This window comes from Melospiza georgiana, chromosome 16 (genome assembly GCF_028018845.1).
Source record: "Melospiza georgiana isolate bMelGeo1 chromosome 16, bMelGeo1.pri, whole genome shotgun sequence".
Classification (NCBI taxonomy): Eukaryota; Metazoa; Chordata; class Aves; order Passeriformes; family Passerellidae; genus Melospiza; species Melospiza georgiana.
The window spans coordinates 2,437,111-2,458,444 of NC_080445.1; the positions used below are offsets into that span (position 1 = coordinate 2,437,111).

At 42.5% G+C, this 21,334-nt stretch overlaps 1 protein-coding gene across 2 annotated transcripts in view; it reads left to right on the plus strand.

The window, feature by feature from the left end:
• TOM1L2 (target of myb1 like 2 membrane trafficking protein) overlaps positions 1 to 21,334 on the plus strand; it is a 56,402-nt gene that overhangs the window by 2,349 nt on the left and 32,719 nt on the right. For both annotated transcript variants that reach the window (XM_058035157.1, XM_058035158.1), the window contains exons 2-4: positions 16,335 to 16,419; positions 17,322 to 17,400; positions 18,995 to 19,144. In XM_058035157.1, coding sequence (XP_057891140.1) covers positions 16,335 to 16,419; positions 17,322 to 17,400; positions 18,995 to 19,144 — 314 coding nt within the window. The remainder of the gene's footprint in view (positions 1 to 16,334; positions 16,420 to 17,321; positions 17,401 to 18,994; positions 19,145 to 21,334) is intronic.

Consider the following 21,334-nt stretch of genomic DNA (forward strand, 5'->3'; position numbering starts at 1 on the left):
GTTTGTTTTTCCAATGAGCTTGTGGAATATAATTTTCACTTATGCTTCTCTTCATTCTTTGAAAGAAATGGAATAATTCTGTATTTCTGTTGAAACATATTGTGTTGTACACAGTTGTGATGTTTCCAAGCAAGGCCTAACACTCACCATAAGGGAGGAGTGCAGAAAATCCTGTAGGTCCATCAGCACACCAAGAATGTGTGTTCTCTGCCAGGAAGTAGCAGAGGTTCAGGAGAAGATTTAATTAGGGCTCTATAATATCTGCAGATAAATGCCAGGTCTGAAAGAACAAAGATGTCAGAAAAGGTTTGGAGAGAGCTGAGAGAGGTAATACAAGGGATTTTCTCTTTTCTCCTCTTTATCTGGATAATGTCTGAAGCTAGGCAGGCTTTTTATGTGAACTCTTTTGCTTAATGTGGGAAAGTAATGCTGGGATGAGCTCAGAGGATTTGTAATGGAGATGGATAGAGTCTCCTGCATCTGAAGTGCCAGTTGAAATGGCAGCCAGGTTCCTCATGGCTGAAACCTACCTGATTTTTGGACTGGTTTTATGGAACCCTCTATTCAATTCCCAGTGGAGATGTAGCAGAAACAATACAAGCCACCACCATGGCTGCTAATTACAAACCTCACCTGATTTTGCTATAATGCTTTGATGGACTTGTGGACACTCAGCTGTCCTTGTGTCTCCAGCAAAGTCCTCTCCTGAGAAGAGTGGTTGGGTTTTGGTGGGGCTGTGTGGAAGGCAGGCAGCTGTACCTGAGAGATTCCTGAACTCAAAAAAAACCCATTTTTGTTCCATATTTCTTTTTATCTGGAGGTTGCTGTGAAGGGAGCTTATGGCATCATTTGACATATACACCAAAAATCTCACCCAGGATTTTGCAGCAGAATCCAGCACTTCCCAAAGGTTTTGTGAGGTGTTTTTCAGGAGGTTTTTGTGAAGGCTGGTGAGAGTCTAGAGGCTGGAATTGGGTGCCATGGGTTTCATAGGCTGCCAAGCACATCGAGGTTGACAAGGTCCTTTGTGCCACTGGGTGCTGGCCCAGTTCTTGTGTGACTGAACTGTTTATTTTTTCCAATCACCACTGCAAACACCATCTTGAGGAATATCCTGACCAGTGAGGAGCAGAAGAGCAGGAGGATGTGCAGCAAAGCAGCTCTGACAGAATCCTTGCTGTGTGGAGAGGGATTGGCCTGGAGAAAAAGCTGCAATTTACAGTAGTGGGAATTTGCCTTGAGATTCACCATCCTGCCATAAATTGCTTTTTTATCTTTCTTTGTTCAGTGGAGCCATCTTTAAAGTGTCACCACTCTATTCAAGGTTATTAGAACGAATGCCCTTGCTGCAGGTTAGTGAAAACATCTTTGATGATTAAAGCTGATTGAATTACAAGAATGTGAAGTGCTGGTGCCTCTTTTTTGGCCATTCTGCTTATTTGATAGTGGCCATAAGGCTTACATGGGAGGACACAGGGAGGCCTGGTTTAGGTTTTTTTGTTTGTTTTACTCTGGAGACGTGTCAAAGGCTTCAGGAAAGTGCTTCTTTGTTTGAATCCAAAGCAAACCCTGCTGCTGCCCCCTCCTGCAGGTGCAGGGGGCTGAGCTGGGGCACTGAGGTGTGAAATGGCTCCTCACAGGGTGCTGGACAGGGTCAGTTTTGGTCAGGCTCTGGTCAGGGCTGTGTGTGCTGCTGAGCTCAGCTCTCCTCACTGCTGCCCCAGATCTGCCTGAGCCAGAGCCAGAGGCCTCGGGGAGTGAAGTTCAGCACCTGAATGAGGAGCAGCGAGACTTGAAAGTTAATTTTTAACAATGAAGTGATGAAGAATAATTTCTGCGTTTAACAATGTAGAAATGAAGCTGTCCTGTGTGCTGGGAGTGCTGGTTTGCACCCTGATCCCTGCTAGCAGCAGAAGGGAAGTTTCAATGCACAGTGCTGGTCTGGGCACTTGGAGTGTGTTTTTGGAGGAGAAACAGTGTGGTGATTTAAGGAGGCTACAAAAACAAGGTTTCAGCAAAAGATACAGAGGCACTTTATTGAAGCAACAGTGGGGCAGACAGCTTTTCAATTGATTTTTATCAAAGCACTTGCAGTTTCCATTCAAGGCTGTTAAATTGGTAATATATATGGTGGATACAGGCTGTTTTCAGAGCTGCTGTTTTGTTCCCCCCCTCCCTTTTTTTTTTCTTTTATTTTTTTCCTTTTTAATGGGAAAGTGCTTCAAGGGGTTTAAAACACCTTTTATTTTCCCTTCCATAAGAAGCACTTGAGCCTTTTCTTCAGGTTTCTTATATCTCTAAGATTTTTATGATTTTTTTTAGAATAAAAATAGTTCCTAAATAAATGAGTTGATGACTACATGTAGGAGCAGAGAAATGCATTAGAGCCAGCAGCCCTTGGTAGTCCTGTGGGAGGCATTAATCCAGGCTTTCTTGTCCACAATTTCCCTAAGTTCACTTCAGAGTAAACTTACTACTTTGCTGTGCTGTGAAATATTTTTTTAATAGATAAGCCTTTCCCCAATGGTAGAAATCAGTGTTTAAGGTGTACACTACAATCCTAGGATGTGGTCCACGTAAAATATCATTTTTGCAGTGTGCTGTTGGGCTCTGAATCTTCTCCCTCATCATTCATTGCCTTATAATGAAATAAAAATTCCTTTGCATTTACCCACAACCATTGTCCCTTATTCTAAGGGAGGCTTTTCTCCATACAAGGTGGCAGTAACTTTCTTGCTGTATCAAAAAGATGAACTTTGCCTTTGCCTGCAGTGAAAAGGGCACAAGAAGTTCTCTCCTCAGAGCTGAAGCACTTTTCTAGGCACTCCTGGTCAGTTTTTAGAAATCCAGCCCCTCACTGCTCATTCAGAATTGTGCTTGTCATGCAAAAAGAGCCTGATAAAGTGCTTTTAGTTTTATAAGATTATTTGGATCTGCTTTCACTTCATGACAATGGATTATGTTGTAAGGAAAATCTCCATGAAATAGGAAAGTGGATATCTTTGCTCTTTAAAGGAGCAAATAAATACTGAGTCATGAGTCTGGCAACTTGGAGAAACTACATACACGTGTGAGGCTGGCTAATTAGTATAATGCCATTTAATACTGGGTTACTAAGACTGGATTTATTTTATAGGCACAAAAGCAGATTGTAGTTCATGAAGGTATTATAACATGTATTTTTGGGTAATGCTGTTTTATCTCTTTCAGCCTGGTACACTTAAATGTATATTCCATATGCTTCTAATAGCCATCTATATATGAGAGTGAGGACAGCTTGTTCCCAGTTTGGTACTGCTCTCTTCATGAACTCAGCAGATTTTTTAAACTGCATATTTAAAATATGCTTGCCTAAAACCCACAGAAAATCCCCACAAACCCTTCCAGCTGATGTAATATTCCACCCAAAACAATTTTCCCCCATAAAAATACTCTGTGTTTTCCTTAGTGAGGAACAGCTTTAAGGTAGGCAGACCTTCCTGTGATTTCATAAACTATGCTGAGTTTTTAATGAACAATTTTTGAAGGTGTTGAAGGCATTTGTGGTATTCTCAGTGTCAGTGATCAGTGGAGACACAACAGCAGCTCTTGCAGAAGTTTTGGTGAGATGGTCCTTCCATCAGGAAGGTGCTGCCTGATACCTGCAGGGCTGGCCTGGCAACCTCCTGCCTCATCTGGAGTTTCCTGCTTGGCAAAAAGTAATTTCATCCTCTTTGTTGGGTTTAAAATCTGTACAATGGGTAGGTGATAAGAGCATCAATGTTTGAAGAGCACAGGGAGAAAGGACATTTTGGGAGCCCTGAGAAGTGAGGAAATGACCCAAAAAGCCTGTGAAACACAGCACAGATCATCCAGAACCAGATTTCCTTCTTCTCATTTACATCTGCCTATGGAATTCCTAGTTTTCTATGTAAAAGAAACTTGTTGCTGAGCATAAAAATCCTCCCAAGGATAGATAAGCCTTATCTTCTGTATTTGTGTGTTCTGTTGGTGGTTCTGCCCCATCATTTCAGTTACTGCCAGCGGCAAAAGGCTCTTTGAAAATTGATGATTCTTCAGCACAAAAGATACTGGTCTGGAAGCTTTGCTAGAGCTGGGTCTCTCTTCCCTTAGGAGCAGCTCCTTTCATGTTTTTATCCAACCCAGGGAGTCAGATCTTCCAGCTGTAGGTAACATTTCCCACTGCTTGGGAAGGGGAGATGCAAATAAATCCAGCCAGTGCATTACTGGCAGCGTTGCCTTTAAATTTAAATATACACTCCACAGTTGTTCCCTACCTGCCAGGATTATAAGGTGGGCTCTACAGTGCAGTAACTAATTTCAAAATCAAGGATTAAGGATGAAAAAAATCCATGCCCTGTCTGTGTTTGAGCAGTTCCTGGCAGGGCTGTGTATGGACTATTTACCCATGCTCCTGTATCTCTTGGTTCACAGCATTTGGCAGCTCAGTGTGGTCTCAGGGAGCATCAGGAGACTCAGAAATGAGGAGATACTCAGAAGAAACCTGTTGAAAAAGTTGTTTACCTTGTAGCCTGCTTATTCCTTGAGAGTCAGGCAGCCTGTTCCCCAGCTGGTCCTCAGAAACCTTCTGGGTTAAATTACTTTGGGAAGAAATTATTTTTTCAGATTCAGATCAAAGAAGACATACACAAAGTGAAGGCACAGATTTGTGTTGTAAGCTGTTTAAACTGTGTTTGAATACCAAGAATTTTTCAGAGCATTGGTTTTGTGTTCTTCAGGCAGGAAAGACTTCATTGCATCCCAAATGTGGTCAGGAATGTTGAAGATGTTAACTTGAACATGTTGCATCCTCTTTATTTTTTTTACTGCAAGAAATATGTCTGGTTTCCTATTTGACCCAAATAACAAAAAAATTTTCCCATTTTTTGCCTACCTTAATAAATGCAGAAAGTCCCTTTTAAAATCTGGTATTTCCTGACCTTTTTTTTTTTAACTTTTATTTTCTCTCAATTACAGCTTTCTGCATTTATTTTACCTTGCCTTTCTTTGCCCATAAACACAAAAGGCTACCTTGAGCATATTAAATAAATTGCAAGCTTCAGCAGCTTTGCCAGCAAATTTTGGAAAGTTTTATGACGTTCTGAGCCTACAGGTGAGAGATATTTCATAGCTTTGTCTTCTGAGACTAATAAATACATCTGTGTATTAAATAGAAGCATTTTACTTAAGTTTGGTGACCAAATACTTACTGAAGTAGAGATAAGTTTTTTAAGAACATCTGCAGGGCTTTAATTAGTAAATAATGGAGAAGTTTTGTCCAAGAAGTCCTGCCTAAGGTTTTGACTGAGATGATCCAGTAGCTTTTCCTCCAAAACCTTGTTGACTGCAATCTGTTGGGCTCAACACTTTCCCCTCTTTTACATAAGTTGCTGAGGATCTTAACTCCTCAGTTTTCACCAAAAAGCTCTCTGATCAGTTAACAGAGTGTTAAGGAATTTCCCCACTTAATCGGTTCCTAATTTAAGGATTAGGAGAGAAAATATGCAAATTTTATTGGAATATTTCATCTGGAGTGAGTTTTGAAATCCATCTCCACACTGTGACCTGAGTTAATTCCTGAATTTTGTTTGGTATTTTCCTGAGCAGTTGTTATGGGATATAGGTATGATAATAAGATTGATAGTGGGATGTAGATGTTGGGCTGGATGTATTTGGGTTTGTGTTATCCTGAGCTCACTTTAAGCTGTTGTAGTAAATATCTTTTTTTTTTTTTTCATTATCTTTGAGCTGCCCTTTCTCTACTGATTTTCTGTGGTTTTAATTAGAAGGGTATTTTGCTGAAAAGAGCGAACTCAGACCTTTGTGAAATTTTCTGCTAGTACAAATAATGGTAAATCTGAAATCACTTATTAGACAAGGAGTTGTTATGGCAACTATAAGATGGTTGGCTAATCAGAGAGTGAGATCAGTTTTTATTTACAAGTGTAATGAGCAATTAAGTTTGAGCAGCTGTCAGACTTGGAAAGTGATTAAAGTTCAGCAAACAACCCAAATGGGTCAGTGTTCAGTTCTGATGGTTTTCTGACACTGCAGCTTGATCATCTGTGGGTTTTACCTACTATAATTAAAACTGCCTTTTAAATCCCCATCCCTGCCAATGACTTGGCATAGCCAACGAGTAGAAAATCCCCTTTTTCCTACCAGGTTCCTTAATGGGTATTGGCCTGGAGTCTTGCTGTGGGTAATGAGGTATTTCACGTGTGGCATTCCTTAAAGCAAAGCTCAGTTTGGATGCAGAATCATCTCCTGGCTGTGGTGATCCCCAGGAGGGAGCTGGGACAGCCAGGCTCAGCCTTTGCACCTCCAAAGGCTCCTTTCATTAGAGGCAGCATTACTCTGTTGTTGGTTGCTTAGGGAGCTGCTGCTGGGCTCAGGGGAAGGATGTGCACAGTGTGCATGAGCATTAAACCCAAAGGAAGTGCAGAATTCACCCAGAAACAGGAGGGGAAGCCCAGGAGAGGCTGATCTTGGCCAGAGCTGGTCACAGTGGACAGGGCAGGCTGCTGATGGCTTTCCCAAGCAGGAGGAGCTGGTTCTCTGCAGTTCCAAAATATTGCATGTGTTCCCATTGGGAAGGTTACCCTCCCATCCATACCCTGCACCAGATCAGCTGTTTCATTGCTGGGGTTTGCTTCCCTGCTGCATGTGTTAAATAAGCCAAAATGATTGTAAGCCTTGCTCAAAATTTGTGTTCTAGTTAGAATTTTAACTGTCCAAAACAGTTAAACCAGTGGAGTTATTTTCCAAAATTATGCTGCAGTCCCCTGATACATTTGCATTTTTATTAATTTTGCCACACTAATGGTGTGATGTAGTAGAGGCAATTGCAGTAGAACATGAAATGGATTGGGACAGCTCCTGACCTGAAGAATTTACAAAGTTGTGTGCCTAGATAGCACAAGTTGGTGAATGGGGACTTAAGGGAAAATTAAAATGACAGTCTCAGAAATAGGCATTTGCATACTTGACCTAAACTTCTGGTATTTACATTTTCTATTTATCAGTCTTTTTCAGGCTTATCTACAGCAGTGGCACATGAGAAAGCAGGGCTGTAAAAATGGAACAGAATTTTTAGTAGGGTTATTAGAGACCAAGAAATCCACATTTCTCAGCCCCCAAGATGGGATTGCACATACGTGTCTTGTTATTGCCGTTGCCTGATTTGCACTCGGGTTTCCTGAGGAGATTGCTTGGGAGTGTTTATCTGCTAAGCTTCTGCAGGCACAGCAAGCAGAATGGGCAGCTGCCATGGAGCCTTCCAGTGGCCACAGCATGGCAAAAGTAATTCCTGTCACCTGGTGGAAGAGGAGCCAGCTCTTCCCTCCTCCCATGGTGAAAACACTTAAAGTATTCCAGAAATTCCAGATGCTGATCCTCGAGCTGTGGAGATTTTGGAGAATTGGGATGGGGTTGGAGCTTTTGCCCCTTTCACAGGCCTGCTATTGTTCTGTAGAGCAGTGCAAGGGAAGGCTGAAAAATTGAAATACAAACTGAAGCCTTCACACTAGAAAACACAACCCATCAACTCTGCAAAGCTGCAGACTCCTCTGTCGGGCTCACTCTACGTGTGGGATAATTGGGGTTTTCCAGAGGATGCAGCTCTCACCTTCCTGGTTGTAGCAGAGCTGGGGGTGGGAACATTCACGTGGAACAGTTACTGCAGGAGTTGTTTCATTTCACTTGTAACACATTTTAATTACCACGTGTGAACACTTGCTTAAAAATCCCATGTAGCATGCTGCAGCAAAGGACTAAACCTGTTCTTGTAACTGACTTCTTGTAGAAATGGAGATTTTGCCTTTTTTTCCTCCTCAATAGTATTTTCATTTTATTTTAAGCATGTGAAAATGTGGGCAACTGATTTTAGGAGTAACCTGTAAAAAATAATACAAATAGTTCTAATGTAGGAGCGTGATGAATCTTTCTGCCTCATATTTTGTTTGCAGCAAACATGTTACAAGTGAGCAGGTGGGAGGGGGATTTTGAAATATATGGGGATGGATTTTTAAAGTTTGCAGCTGACATGGATTAAAAATTCTTAGAACATTTCATCCATGAAAGGCAATTAGTTTTGTTTTATGAATATGAAAAGCACGTAGCTTGTAAGTACTGGAGTGAAGTCCCAAGTGAGTTATTAGAACTTGCTTTACTCATGTAGTACAAAATTGGCCATCAAGAGCTGATAGATTTCAAATATAGCTCACTGCCACACTGATCATCCATAACTTTTCATAAAGTCATTTTTTTGGGCTCACCTGTAATTACTGGATGCTGTTGAAGTCCTGAATGGAGCAGATAGTCACAGATCAGGACACCTCCTTACTCTTGATGGTGATTACAGCACGTTGTGCTGCTGGGATATGGAACTGTGATACCTCTCTGCCTGCTTTTCCTGCTTTCTCTGAGATCCATAAGTTAAAGCTGATAAAATGAATGGAGTCTGCTCTTTTTTTTTAGCAGCTGATTTTTTTGGCATTAGGAAAAATTAATATAGTCACTGGTTTTGGATTATTGGGATTGTGTATATGAGTAATTCTCAGCTACTAATGGGTGTTTGGAAAATGATGATTTTTTCAGCTTCTTTGTTTGTTTTTGAGGTTTTTCAGAGAGCCAAAACTATTAAAAATCTGGTATTTCTAGTGTTAATCAACAGATGTTATTAATCCAATATGTCAGTGTTTTAATACCTGAGATTCCCAGTTAAGGAACTGGTAGCCCAAGTTAAGGAATGAGGTAGCCCCTCCAACCATCCAAATTCCAGAAACTAAAACAGGGTGAAAACTTTGGCAAGTGGTGTGCTACAATCTAAGTTCTAGCTATGGAAATAACTAAATGTTGATGAAATGCTATGAAACACTGGCTGCTGGACAGTGTTCAGAGGAAGAGGAGATTTGGGTACCCATCCTGATGCACTGACCTGCTAAAACCACACTGTGCTGATAAATTCTCCCACACAGAATCGTACGGACACATCGCAGTTAAATTTAGAAAAGGCAAATCTGAAGGAGACCATTTCATCACCCTGGAGATTTTAATTTATGCTTTCATGCCTCTCATCCCGAGAAGAAAGATGGACACTCGGAGTGGGATGATATTAAACTGCTGGAAGTGTTGCCTAATAGATCACAGATGTCTGTGAAGAGGCAAGTCATCATCCCCCGGACACAGCGGGACAGGGGACACTGTCACGAGATGTGACATGTCATAAAGGAGCATTGATTTGTTGCTCCCCTACTGTAAATCAAACATCCCCATTCAAATCCATTCAAATCCATTAATACAGGGTGCAGATTTGAAAACTGCTCTGACATTTCTGATTGAAGGCTTGGATGTATCGATTCCTGACGCGAGCAGGGCCCTGTTTGTCAATCAGAAAGCAGCACCATCATCTGAAAATCGTGGGTTGGCAGCGAGGTGGGAATCTACCCAAGGTCACTGCTCAAAGAGATGAGGAAACGTGCAGTGAAGGCTGAATTTTGGGGAAAAGTGCCTCTGAATCATGCAAATGGCTCGATGAGCTGGGAGCTGCTTGTGTATGACCTCGCTGTGAAGGACGGCTATTTACAGTACATGGGTCAACATGTGAGCTCTGATGAGTGCCAGGGCATGGGAGGAAGGTGGCTTTCTGTGCTTTGTTTGTGAAGCTGTGTGGAATGGAGAAGTCAGATGGATTTCACTGTGTTTTAAAGAAGCAGTAGTGTCTCTCTGCCATCTGTTTTGGAAGAGAGCAGCTCACATACACATGTCATTCAGTGGAGTTTGCTGTCAGCAGCAACAATTTCTGCTGATGGGGGAACTTCAGGGAGAAGATTCATAACAAAAGTCTTTATTGTATAGAAACACACCGTTCTGCTTGGGATCCAGCTTCCAAATGCTTTTAAGGGCTGTGACTAAACTACCATTTATGCCTGAGATGAGAGACATCTGAGCACAGAAGCTGCCTGGACCAGTTGTCCTGCCAGGCCTTTCTTGTGCAATACAATTGCAGATGGGAAGGTCCGACTGGTTTTACACCCTGCAAATGTATCATGACCTTTGAGATGAGATAAACTAAGTGAGCCATGCTGATATGTTCCCTTGCCTGCTCTCATATTATTATAAGGCTTTCTGTTTTGGTTTTCTTTTTGTTCAGGTGAGGCTCTGATCTGAGTATGAAAGAAAAGTCATCTTTGTTGTACAGATGTTAATATTTGTTTAATATATATTAATCCATTCACCTTGCTCTGCTTCTGACCCTGCAGTGCAGCTATGCTCAGTTAATCACCTGCAGTTTCCTGCACCTGAGAGGCTGAATTTGTGGGTGATGTTTTTCTCTGCAGCATATCTAAATCACGAGAATGTTGTAGCATGACTGTGAGTACCATGAGGTCCTTAAAAAGGCACAGTAATTATGTGCTATATATTCATGATTGCAGGTATGTGTGATCTGGAAAGCAGGTTGGAGGAAGTTTGGCATTTGGGTGACACCTTCAAAAAGAAGAAAACCTAAAAGTTAATTGGAGAAAATGACAGTTCCCAGTTTACTGCTGTGCCTTCCAACAGCACTCGAGCTAAATACTCTTTAGGATTGCACGTGTGCCTGTCCACAGAGTCTCTTTATTTTATTTTAACATAGACTCTGCAGCCATTACCAACTATTCATTTATTCAGCACCAGAAACTTTGGCAAAACAATGAACGGAAGATAAATTATTTGATCCCAAAGAGTTTTAGTGTGAGCATAGCTAAAAACCAAGTGCAAAATCACAGTGGTCATGACAAGTGGTGGCCGGTGCTGCAGCAGTCCAACCCAAATCACGTTTTCTGTAGTGCTTTGCCGTTCAGATTGAGCCCGTTTGTTCTAGCTGACTGCCTTTTTCCTTGGAAGTGTGAAGCTCAGCATTTTCAGAGCAGTGTGAAATAAGGAATGTAGAAAAAGGACTTGGAGCAGTGAGGTGGCTAATTGAAAAATGCTCTTGGAGCTGTGCGCTCTAACAAAGAAGCTGGCAGGGTTTTGTGAGTAAGTCACTCCAGAGTTGAGTTTTGATCTTGAATTTTGAATGAGTCACATTTATATTTTAATAGGAGCGTTTTGATAAAAAGGAACAATCCTCCTGTTGGTTACCATAATGTCTAAGTGGCCGTGACTGTCTTTTTAAAAGCAAATACAGAGAAACAAGAATAGAGTGTTGGGTCCAGGAGTATCCAAGTGTGTTATTTGAGTGTGTCTCTGTCTCCCAAGTGAAATGCCTTGAACTCAGCAGGTTTTTGAGTGCTGGGGGTCTTTGGTCTTATCTTCATTTTGCTTGGACAGCTGAAATGTGTTTCCATGGCCTCTGTATGGTTTTTCCCTGGATCTTATTGAAGGTGCTGTGGGGGTCATTGATGATTGAATCCAAGAGAGACAACTGCAGCCACAAAATGTAATGGTGCTTTAAAGTGTAAAACTATAGGCTACAGCTCAGAGATGTCATTGTCCCATTCATTTGAGCAATCCTGTCTGGTTTGCATTGCCCTGCAAAACTCTTGCTTTTTCCTGGAAGCCCAGTCTGTAGAAGCATTTTGCTTTTGCCCTCAGCAGATGCCCCTCACTTCTGAGAGAGCAACACTGCATTGAAGGGAGGGGAACCAGCAGGATGGAAGCAAAAACCTGCTGGCACTGTGGCTCCTTCTGATCCTTATTATGCAGAGTGAAATATAACATATCTGGCTGTTTGATTTGCTAATTTCAGTGGTGGAGCACAGCTGGTAGGCAGGTGGACTGTTAAGAGACAAGACAAAGATCTAAGATGTGCAATCTTATGAACTTGCAAGCAAAAAAGAAAAAACAGCCACAAACCCTAAGATGTTTTGTGCTATTTGAACACCAAACACTGTTGGAGGGAAGGGGAGAAGTTTGGACTTGGAGCTTCCTTGGTTTTGGATCTCTCTAATACAATGCACTGGTCTGCATGTTTCTTGCATAAATAGAAGGTGATTTTGTGTGTGTAGTTCACCCCAAATGTATGAATTGAGAGTCTCTGAAGCAACATCTGGAGAAGACCCAAGAGAGAAAACTGTGAGTTCTCTGAACACAAAGATCTGTTCATTCATGAGATTCTGATATTCAGACAGAAAACTGCAGTTGTGCTGTTTCCATTTAATGTTATTTCTAGCAAGTGCCACATTTAACTTTCCCTTTTGCCTTTTCTCCCAAGACCATTCTACAGCACCATAAAGACTTACTGGTACTTATAGATGGACTTTTGGAGAGGTTTTTACCCTGTTCCTGTCATCATTCAGGCTGGAATAGCTGCTCTCAGTGCTTCCAGCAGTCAGAATTCCAATCTCAGCTGTACAAATATGCACATGGAGCAGTAGTGTGGATTGAAGAGAGCAGAGAGGAGCTTCTTCAGGATAACCAGTGTTGGTGTTTGTGAGGTTGCTTTTGCCTTGATTTCAGGATGAGTGTTAAAAGTTCTTCTGATTTCTTCCTGCATTTAGAAGCTAATTGCTGCCCTGCCCTGCCCTGTGTAACCTGTTTATTACATGGTGATTGTACAGGAATTTCTGACCTGGTTTCCTTGTGGTGACATCTCAGGTCGGAGCAGGGTGTTTGGGCAGAGGCTTGGCTGGGGGTGTGTGCTCTGAGACTGTTTGTACTGGGAACTTTACACTGTTGAACCCTCTGGGTGCTGTAAATTATACAGGATTTCAGTGTGAGCAGGGAAATGCTGATATTGCCGTTTGGCAGAGCGTGGAAATGCGGCCACAAGAGTTGGATCTCAGAGGGAAGGTGTGAATGAAAAAAATAGCACCATTTTTTCTCCTTTTCCTCACAGACTGCAGATAAGCTGATGCTGTGTGTGCATATGCAGTGCCCAAGGTCTGCTGTGTGTCAGGCATGGAGTGCCAGATTGTCTTTCATCCCACCAGAACATTTATGCTTTAATTTGGGACACGTGGTGGGAACCGATAGCATCTTGTTTCAGAGAGAGACTTTCTGATAATCTCACTGGTGGTATCATGTCTCTGTGTGAGACACAAACCCAGCATTATCCCAGTGCTCATCAGAGCTGCTCCTGAGGCAGGAGCTGTGCAGGGAGCCCTTGGCACCAGGCTGGGAGCTGCCAGCCCTTCTGTGATGCAACTGAACTGAAGAGTTTGTGTTATAGTTTAAGGCAAACTCCTCCTCATCACCCTCCCTCTTAACATTTCTTACTGCACCCTGGAGTCCTTTGGTCACATTCCAGAGTTCATGTGTGAATGAACCGGTGCCTTTTAATGGGTGTGGAAGGGGTTGAGGAACTGATTCCTCTTTCAAAAGGGATTTGCATGATTTGTGTGCCATTCCTTCTGTGTTAGTTTCCAAAATCTGATTAATCTTGTCAGTCATATCTGGGTGCTATTAGAGGAGGAGCCTTCCAAAGTGTCCATGAAATAGTGGTCAGGTTATTGAGCATTTTTAATTTCCTGCATTTTGGATGTGTTGGGTAGGGATTCTCCTACAGCTGAGTGCAGGCAGAGCTGTTTCACTGGAAATCCAGAATTACAACCTGCTGTGTTTTGGTTCTAGAAGAGCTCTGCAGGCTTTCAATTCGTCGCAGCACAATGCAGCTCTTCAGGCAAATCCCACCCAAACCTTCTCTGCAGCCAGTGAACTCCTTTGTACAGCTGAGAGAGCTCTGCAGCAGCAAATCTGGGTCACACACCCTACAAAGGACACACAACTCCAGATGACAAGTGCTCGTGTGCTCTCTGTTGCTGAAGAAGAGACTAAAATTAGCTTCTGACTCTTACTCGAATTAAAAATTACCCAAGGGGAAAAGAACTATTTCTCAAGAAGGCAACTGTTATGTCTTAAACCCACACAGTCTCAGCTATGTATGCAGAAATGCAAAAATAAAAAGGTAGTAACCAAGTTTTTTGGGAGAAAGGGGATTTTGTTTTTCCTGGAATATCTCAAAAAGGGAATATGACCAAGGTTATCAGGGACCACAGATGAACATTCTGGTGCCAGCTTCTGTACAATGCTGCAGCAGCATCTTTTCACTCTGCTATCTTCAAAATATCACTTTTTTTACCTATGGAGTGATGCCATATCCACATTTTGTCAAAATAAACCTTAATTCCATGGGTTTTACATGACCAGCGAGTGAATTGGATGCCAGAACAACTTTGTGCAGCATCAGCATTTCCCAAAATCATAAATAAAAGTGATTATAGCAGACCAGAGAGGCTGAACATTGCTAAGTTGCTGCCTGATGCCAAATACTGTCAAGAACACACAAATTTCTTAATGTAGTTTAAGATTAAGGAAACAAATGATGTGCCCAGCTTAGGGAAAACTCTCTATTTAAGGCACAATCTCTTATTTTGGAACATTTGGCTTGTAAATCCTCTGCAGCTCTGGGGATCACCTTCTCTAGCAGATCAGATGTAGTGATGTTTTTTATTTTTATCTCTGAATGTTAAGGGTTTTTTTCTAATGTTGCATAAAATGTTTTCTTAACTGATAAGGATTATATGGAGGTGAAGGCAGATCACATTCTGTAGCAATAAAACCTTATGTCGGCTGTAAGAGCACAAAGCAACTAACAAGTGATTCTTACAAGTAGCTTTGCACAAAGATAAATTCCTGTATCCTAGAAAACATTAAACAGCTCTGCCTGCACTGTAAATGCAGTAAATTAAAAATGCTCAGTAAACTGTCCAGTATTTATTGGACATTATGGAAGCTGTGCATCTCTCAAGCATAAAGAATTTTCATTGACCAAAGTGAATTTTACCGTGAGGTGGTGATGGCTGAAAAGGATCCAGCTGGGAGATTTTCTGCCTCAATTCCCTCCCCAATGAGACACTGCAGTGCTGCTTCTCAGAATGAGAAGTGAGGTCTGTAACAAATATTTTCCTGTTCCATAATCTCCTTTTCCATGGTGTCCTCTCCCTTCTGCTCAGCTCTCCCTTCTGGGGTTTTGCATAGCTGTCTGGTTTGTCTCAAACTTCTGTAATTGCTGTCCTTGGTGGAGCTCCTTTAACCATGATTTTGGGGTAGACAAGTCACTGAAATTTGAATTACCCAGGCACAGTTTTTCTCCAAACAATGTCTCATAATTATGGCCTGTGGGCATCTGTATCCTCAGTCACAGTGATGGAAATATTAATAGGAAGCAACACTGTTGGTAAACAAAAAGAGAAGTGTGAAGTCCTTGGAGCCTGGTCTTTCCAAACAAAATCTACCCTGTCCTGGGGTACAGATTGGGGTTACATGGAGACAGAAGGAGAGTTGGAGAGGATGGTGCCTGTGGTTTTGTTTCTGCTTTGAAATGTTTAAAAGTGGATTTGCTTACCCTGTTTGCCTTCCAGCATTGGATGCCAGGGATCTGTAGGAACACCCAGAGTAATTTAGAGAAGGTCATGCTTGGCTCAAAGGTCCCCTTTTTAGATCTTTCTACTGACAGGCTTTTATGTTCAACTTGACATCATTGCTGAGTGTGGGTAGCAGATAGGATTTGAATACTGCAAGTAAGGAGTGTGAAAAATTCCAGGGATGTTCCAGGCACTGCTAGACAGAACTATATTGATTTAGGAGGAAATCCCAAGGAGGAAATAGTTCTTGTCAACTGATTACTACAAGTTATGGTTATGCTACTTCTGCAGACACCTATAAATTAAACTGCCAGCAGTTGGCATCTGCCACTGTCACAGTGCTATAGGTCATCCTTCCCTGGGAATTGAGTGATGCCAGAGTGACTTAACCTGCCACAAAAATAGTGAGGGAAGGTCTGGGAGGAAGGCAGAGATTGAGAGGTGTGTACAGAGCCCCAGCATGGAGAGGGACATAGCATGGGACAGATGTCATGATATCATGACCTGTACTGTTATGTGCTAAATGTTTTCATGTTCTGGTGGGTCTGTTCATGCTGAAATTCCTTGAATTCTGTCGCCAGGTTGGTATTTTTCCTCCCTCAATTCCTGTGGAGGTATTATCTGCTGAAACAGGGAGGAGGTCATGCTGGTTTGGGGGGATATTTTCCTAGCTCATAACTTGCCAGCAATGCAGCATCTGAAGAGTTTAAATTGGAATTAGCTGACATTTTCCTACTCTCCCAGGAATTCAGGAGTCTTTGAAAAACAGCCCATCTATGTGGGCTGGAGGGATAATTGATTCTGTCTGGAAACCTCTATGCTGATCCCTAAAACCAGGATGGAAGGATTGACATTGTTTACTGTCAGCAGGGATTAGTTTTTTTCTGTCTGTTACCGAGTAGTTTCAGCTCAGAGTAACTGAAGATGGATTGAGGTATAGACCTAATCAGGAAGATGTGAAAAGATGTATTTTTCTTTACTTTACAGAAAAGGCCACAGATGGCTCTTTGCAGAGTGAAGACTGGACACTTAACATGGAGATCTGTGACATTATCAACGAGACAGAAGAAGGGTATGTGCCATTTCAGGAGACTTGGAAAGGTCCCTGAACACAATCTTCCTCTGGTTGTACTCAGCATGTGAGGAGGTGCAGTGAGGCTGGAGACAGATGCTCATGGTTTCAATGCAGTTTGCTTGGTTTTCCTGCTCCTTAGACCTCTCCTGCTCTCAGAAAATACTGTATGATGGAGGATACCTGTAGGATTCAGGATGAGAGGAAATGGCCTCAAGTTGTGCCAGGAGAGCAACTTATTTAGATGATGTATTAGGAAAAAATTCTTCACTGAAAGGGTGGTCAGGCTGCCCAGGGAAATGGTGGAACCACCATTCCTGGAAGCATTCAAAATACACGTGGATGTGGCGTTTTGGGATGTAGGATAGTGAGTTGATGGTTGGACTCAATGATCTAAGAGGGCTTTTCCAACCCAAATGATTCCGTGATATTTTCTATAGTCAGTCTCTGCCTGGGAGGGCTGGCATGAAAAACTTTTTGGAGACGGTGGTACCTTTGTTTTTCAGCAGGTGTATCTCTTTGCAGTGCCTTTAATTTCAGCTGTTTGTGTAGACAGCTTTTCTGACACACCTGCAGCACCAGAAAGCTTTGCTGTTTGCAGTCTGCAGAACTGATCACTGCTCTTATTCCCTGGACTTGTCAGACTGGCTGTCAGTCTTCCCTGCCAAATCAACAGCCTGAATTTTTGGAGACTTGGAGCATTCCTCCAGTCTTGATTTCTGTGGTACCTTGTCTCCTCACATATTTCTCCATAACCCTGCTTTGGTTGTAGTCAGATGATCTGAAATTAACCCACATTCTTATGTCCAGCTGGAAATGGCAAAGGATTCATTTTCCCACCGTTTATGGGATGTGAAAAGCCTGTCTGAGCTGTCTGTTAAAATGGTGTGTTTCTCCTTCAGGCCCAAGGATGCCATTCGAGCGCTGAAGAAGAGGCTGAATGGAAACAAAAATTACAGAGAGGTCATGCTGGCGCTGACGGTGAGTGGGGGCAGGCTGGAATGCTTCAAAGGGCAGAACCCTTTTGTCATTTTCCTCTTCCTGGCACTCTCTTGAATGTACACACTATTTCCTTTAACAGCCACTGCTCTGCCCTTTTCTTCTCTCCAATTGCCTCCTCACTTCCTTGGGGAGAGCTGCTAGAAGCTTTGCATAGTGGTTTTCCAACTCAATTGATTTCTGCTTCTTTTCGTGGCTCTTATTCATCCCAAGTACTGACTGAGGAGAGTTAAAGTGGCTCAAATGGGTCTGTTACTCTTTGAGGTTTTCCTTTCTACTCTCATTTCCCTGTCTCCAACCATTCCTCCACTCCAAGCCAGCAGCTGTGGACGTATCTGCAAGTGAGGATGATGAACTTGCCATATTTTCAGCTTCATAAGTAGCTGATGCACAATTTCCCTTGTGAATGAATCTCTGTAGGAGACAATGCATTAATTTATGCTGATCTAATTTCACTCAATAAAGTGTAAATTATATTCTGTGCATTCAGACAGCACTGCTAAGGTGTGGGATAATTTAGCAGTGACCTTTCCTGCTGATGGCTTTAGCTGGAGCTTTCCTGGGTAGTGCAGCCCTCCTGAGTGGGGTGCTGGGCTGGCTCTGGCAGTAGCTAGATGGAGTTATCCTGCTGTGGGGAGGTGATCTGCATGATTCTTTCACAGAGCTCTTGTTGCATCTCCCTGACGAGGCGTGACCGTACTTTCTGTCTTCTTGCCATTTCCTATCCTGGATTGTCATTTTGACAGATTACCAAAGTCCAAACCATGAGATTATCCATTGTGCAGGAAAGAGCAAAATCCATCAGGAATGAGCCTGTGTCATCATGGCTGATGAAAGTGGCTGAAGGAGGAGAGTAATTACAGATTCCTGGGTACAGAGCCGCAGTGGTTATTAGGCATGGCTGTAAGGAGAAGTGACGCGTTGGATTTATCTCCATGCTAATCATGTTCTTCAGAGAGAAATCAACAGCTGTTCTTCCATGGCAGTTGAATGGCAAGTGGAAGGTGCCTCCAGCTAGGTTGCAGGGGGAAAATGTGTCAAAGTATAACCTGTCAGAGCATTCACAGGGGAGTGTTTTGAATGAGTGAAGATCATTCACCTGAATTCCCAGCTCTAAAACATGGCTTATAGCTCGGAGCAACTGGGTCCAGCTGTGTTCCAGGCACATAGAAAATGGTGGAGTGGCACAGCACGATAATATCTCACTGTGACAGGATGTCCTCTGTCTTACCTGCTCCTGATGTGCTGCTGTGTACTTGGCTGTTCTTCAGCTGCACTGGCTGGAAAGTTCTGCTTTGAAGACAAAGAAACTGTCTATTTCTTTACCTTGAAAACAGGAAAGATGGATCACAAAAATGCCCAATATGTTAACAGTGGGTGAGGTACAGCTGAATGCGTGTGTAGAGAAGTCTTTTGGCAAAACTGGGGAAGAAGAGTAGTAAGAGTATAAATGTAATCTCCCCTCTATCTGCTCGCCCTCCCATCAAAAAATCTAAAATAAATTAAAAAATCAGGTGCTGTGTGGGTGATCAAGCTTTGCTCCAACAATGAATGTTGGGTTTCTTTGTGTGTGTAGGTGTTGGAGACCTGTGTGAAGAACTGTGGCCATCGCTTCCATGTCTTGGTGGCAAACCGTGACTTCATCGATGGAGTTCTGGTGAAAATCATCTCACCCAAGAACAACCCCCCCACTATAGTACAGGATAAAGTCCTAGCACTGATTCAGGTACACAGCTTGTCTCTGCTTCCATATGTTGCTGCCTGAAATAAGGACTGTCTGCTTCGATGCCACGCATCACTAAACATGCTGTCATCGTTAAAAATATGGCAGGTTTTTTATATATAAACTCAAACAATATATCCAGATTGGTGGGGAAAAGCAGACATGTACACACACAGATATTTTATTCAGGGAGGGCTGTCTGGATTCTAGTTAGAGAGGTACCATGCTAAAACAGGAGGATTTAATAAAAGGTAAATGGATGATTTTGCAATTTACCAGTCATATCTAGAAGCTGGAGACTTGCCTCGGTGATGAGCTTGTCATCTGAAGCCAGGAGATTTCAGAGGATTGTGCTTTTGGTGGCAGCTGCAGAACACTTGCCTTTCTGTGGCTGTTTCCCTGACCGGAAAATGGAGCTGTTTCCCTCCATTTGAAAGCATTCTGCATTCCTTTCAAAGATGGTTATAGAAAAGTAAATGACCATATAGGAATTAAAATGGTTTTGTTGTCTTTTCTGTGGTTATTGTGCAGTAAAAGCACACTGTCAGATCCTTGCCTGCAGTGGGAAGTTCAGCCATGGGCCTGTCTGCCACTTCTCCTTCTGTGCAGCACAACAATAAACAGCCGTGTTAATTCCACAAACCATTAGCCACACATGAGGAAACATTGGTGCCTGCCTGGAGGAAATCTGACAATTATAGGAAGCTTTATCACTAAGCTTCCACAGGCTACTGCATACACCAGAGACTAAAAGACACTGCGTATTTAAAATGATATAAACCTGCTGCAGTGTTCCTTGTGGGGAGGTATTTACAAATGCACAGCATCATTTGCCAGATATACTTCTGATTTTTATGGCAAAGCATGCACTTGGATTTCTGCTGCTTTATTTCTTATTTGGATACAGGGATAGGGCATCCTTAGAGCATGACAATGTAAATAAGTGATTTTCAAACAGGAAATAGGTAGGGTAGTGGAATTAATGGGCATTGAGTTGGGGTCTGTGGGGTCCCTTTATTTCTGGTGTATGATTTTGTGGCTTTTCAAAAAAACAGCGCAAAATTAATGAAATTATTAAAAACAATTCTTGTGCATCTGACTGAGCCCTCAGGTTTCTGCCTCCCTTGGTGGGAGAGTGGATGCATGCAGTGACCAGGAGATGAGGTTAAAAACTGCCCCATAAAGACAAACTGGGTGTGTTTCCATGTTATTTTAGGGAATGTTGGTTTTGCTGGGCTCTGGGTTTAAATGGATTCCCAGTGGTGAATGCAGCTAAAATGGGAGTGTTTGTAACATAATCAGAAAGCCACAGTCATTGCCTCAGTATATTAAACAGAGCTTTATCTGAGGAGACTTAGTGCAGTAGAGCTAAAAGCCTCACTCTGGGTACTAAATGCCTTTTGATATAAAAAGCCTGAGAATGATGAAGGTTGCCTGTGAGTGGGTTCTGTACGTGTCTCTTTAGCTGGAGGTGGCAGGGGGACTTTGTTTTCCAGGTTGCCTGACACGTTTGGAAGAGTGATGGCAGCCACTCATCCCAGGTGCCCTATGGACACACCCCCCCAAAATACCCCATGACAGCTTCACTCAGCTCAGGCTGTGCTCTGGGGTTGGAGTTAACCCTGTCCCAAAGGGCTGATCTCAGCTTTGTCCCACCAACATTGTATTTATCCCTTTCTATATCCAGTGTTTTTTATTGGGGAATTAATAAGAACAGAAATGAGAGGATTAATAGCCCAGACTGGGAAGCATGGAAGAGAACTGTACAAACAGCACACATCTTTAGGCACACAGCTGGCAAATTCATGGGTTTTTCCATAAAAAGGGGAGATAAAGCTGCCATCTAGTTTCTTATCTAGAGACTTGTTTTAAGATGTTGAGCATCTTGTGTCTCACTTTCTCAACCTATTTCCCAGTGTACATGAATTAGCATATGTTACACAGTGCTTATCCTTCCTTCCTCACCCTGCTAGGAGGCCTTGGAAATATTCCTTGTGTGCCCCTGGTAAGAGCTGGCCTGTCACCCAGTGTCCTAATATTGACATAGTCCCAAATTTAGGGGGCTGATTTACAATGGTGTTTAAATGACCTGTTTGGGCATACTGAGGTTCCAAGTGGGATTTATCCTGAAGTATCTACATCTGGCCTAAAGTTATAGAAGCTCTGAATTCAATCTCCCCTCTGTCCTACACG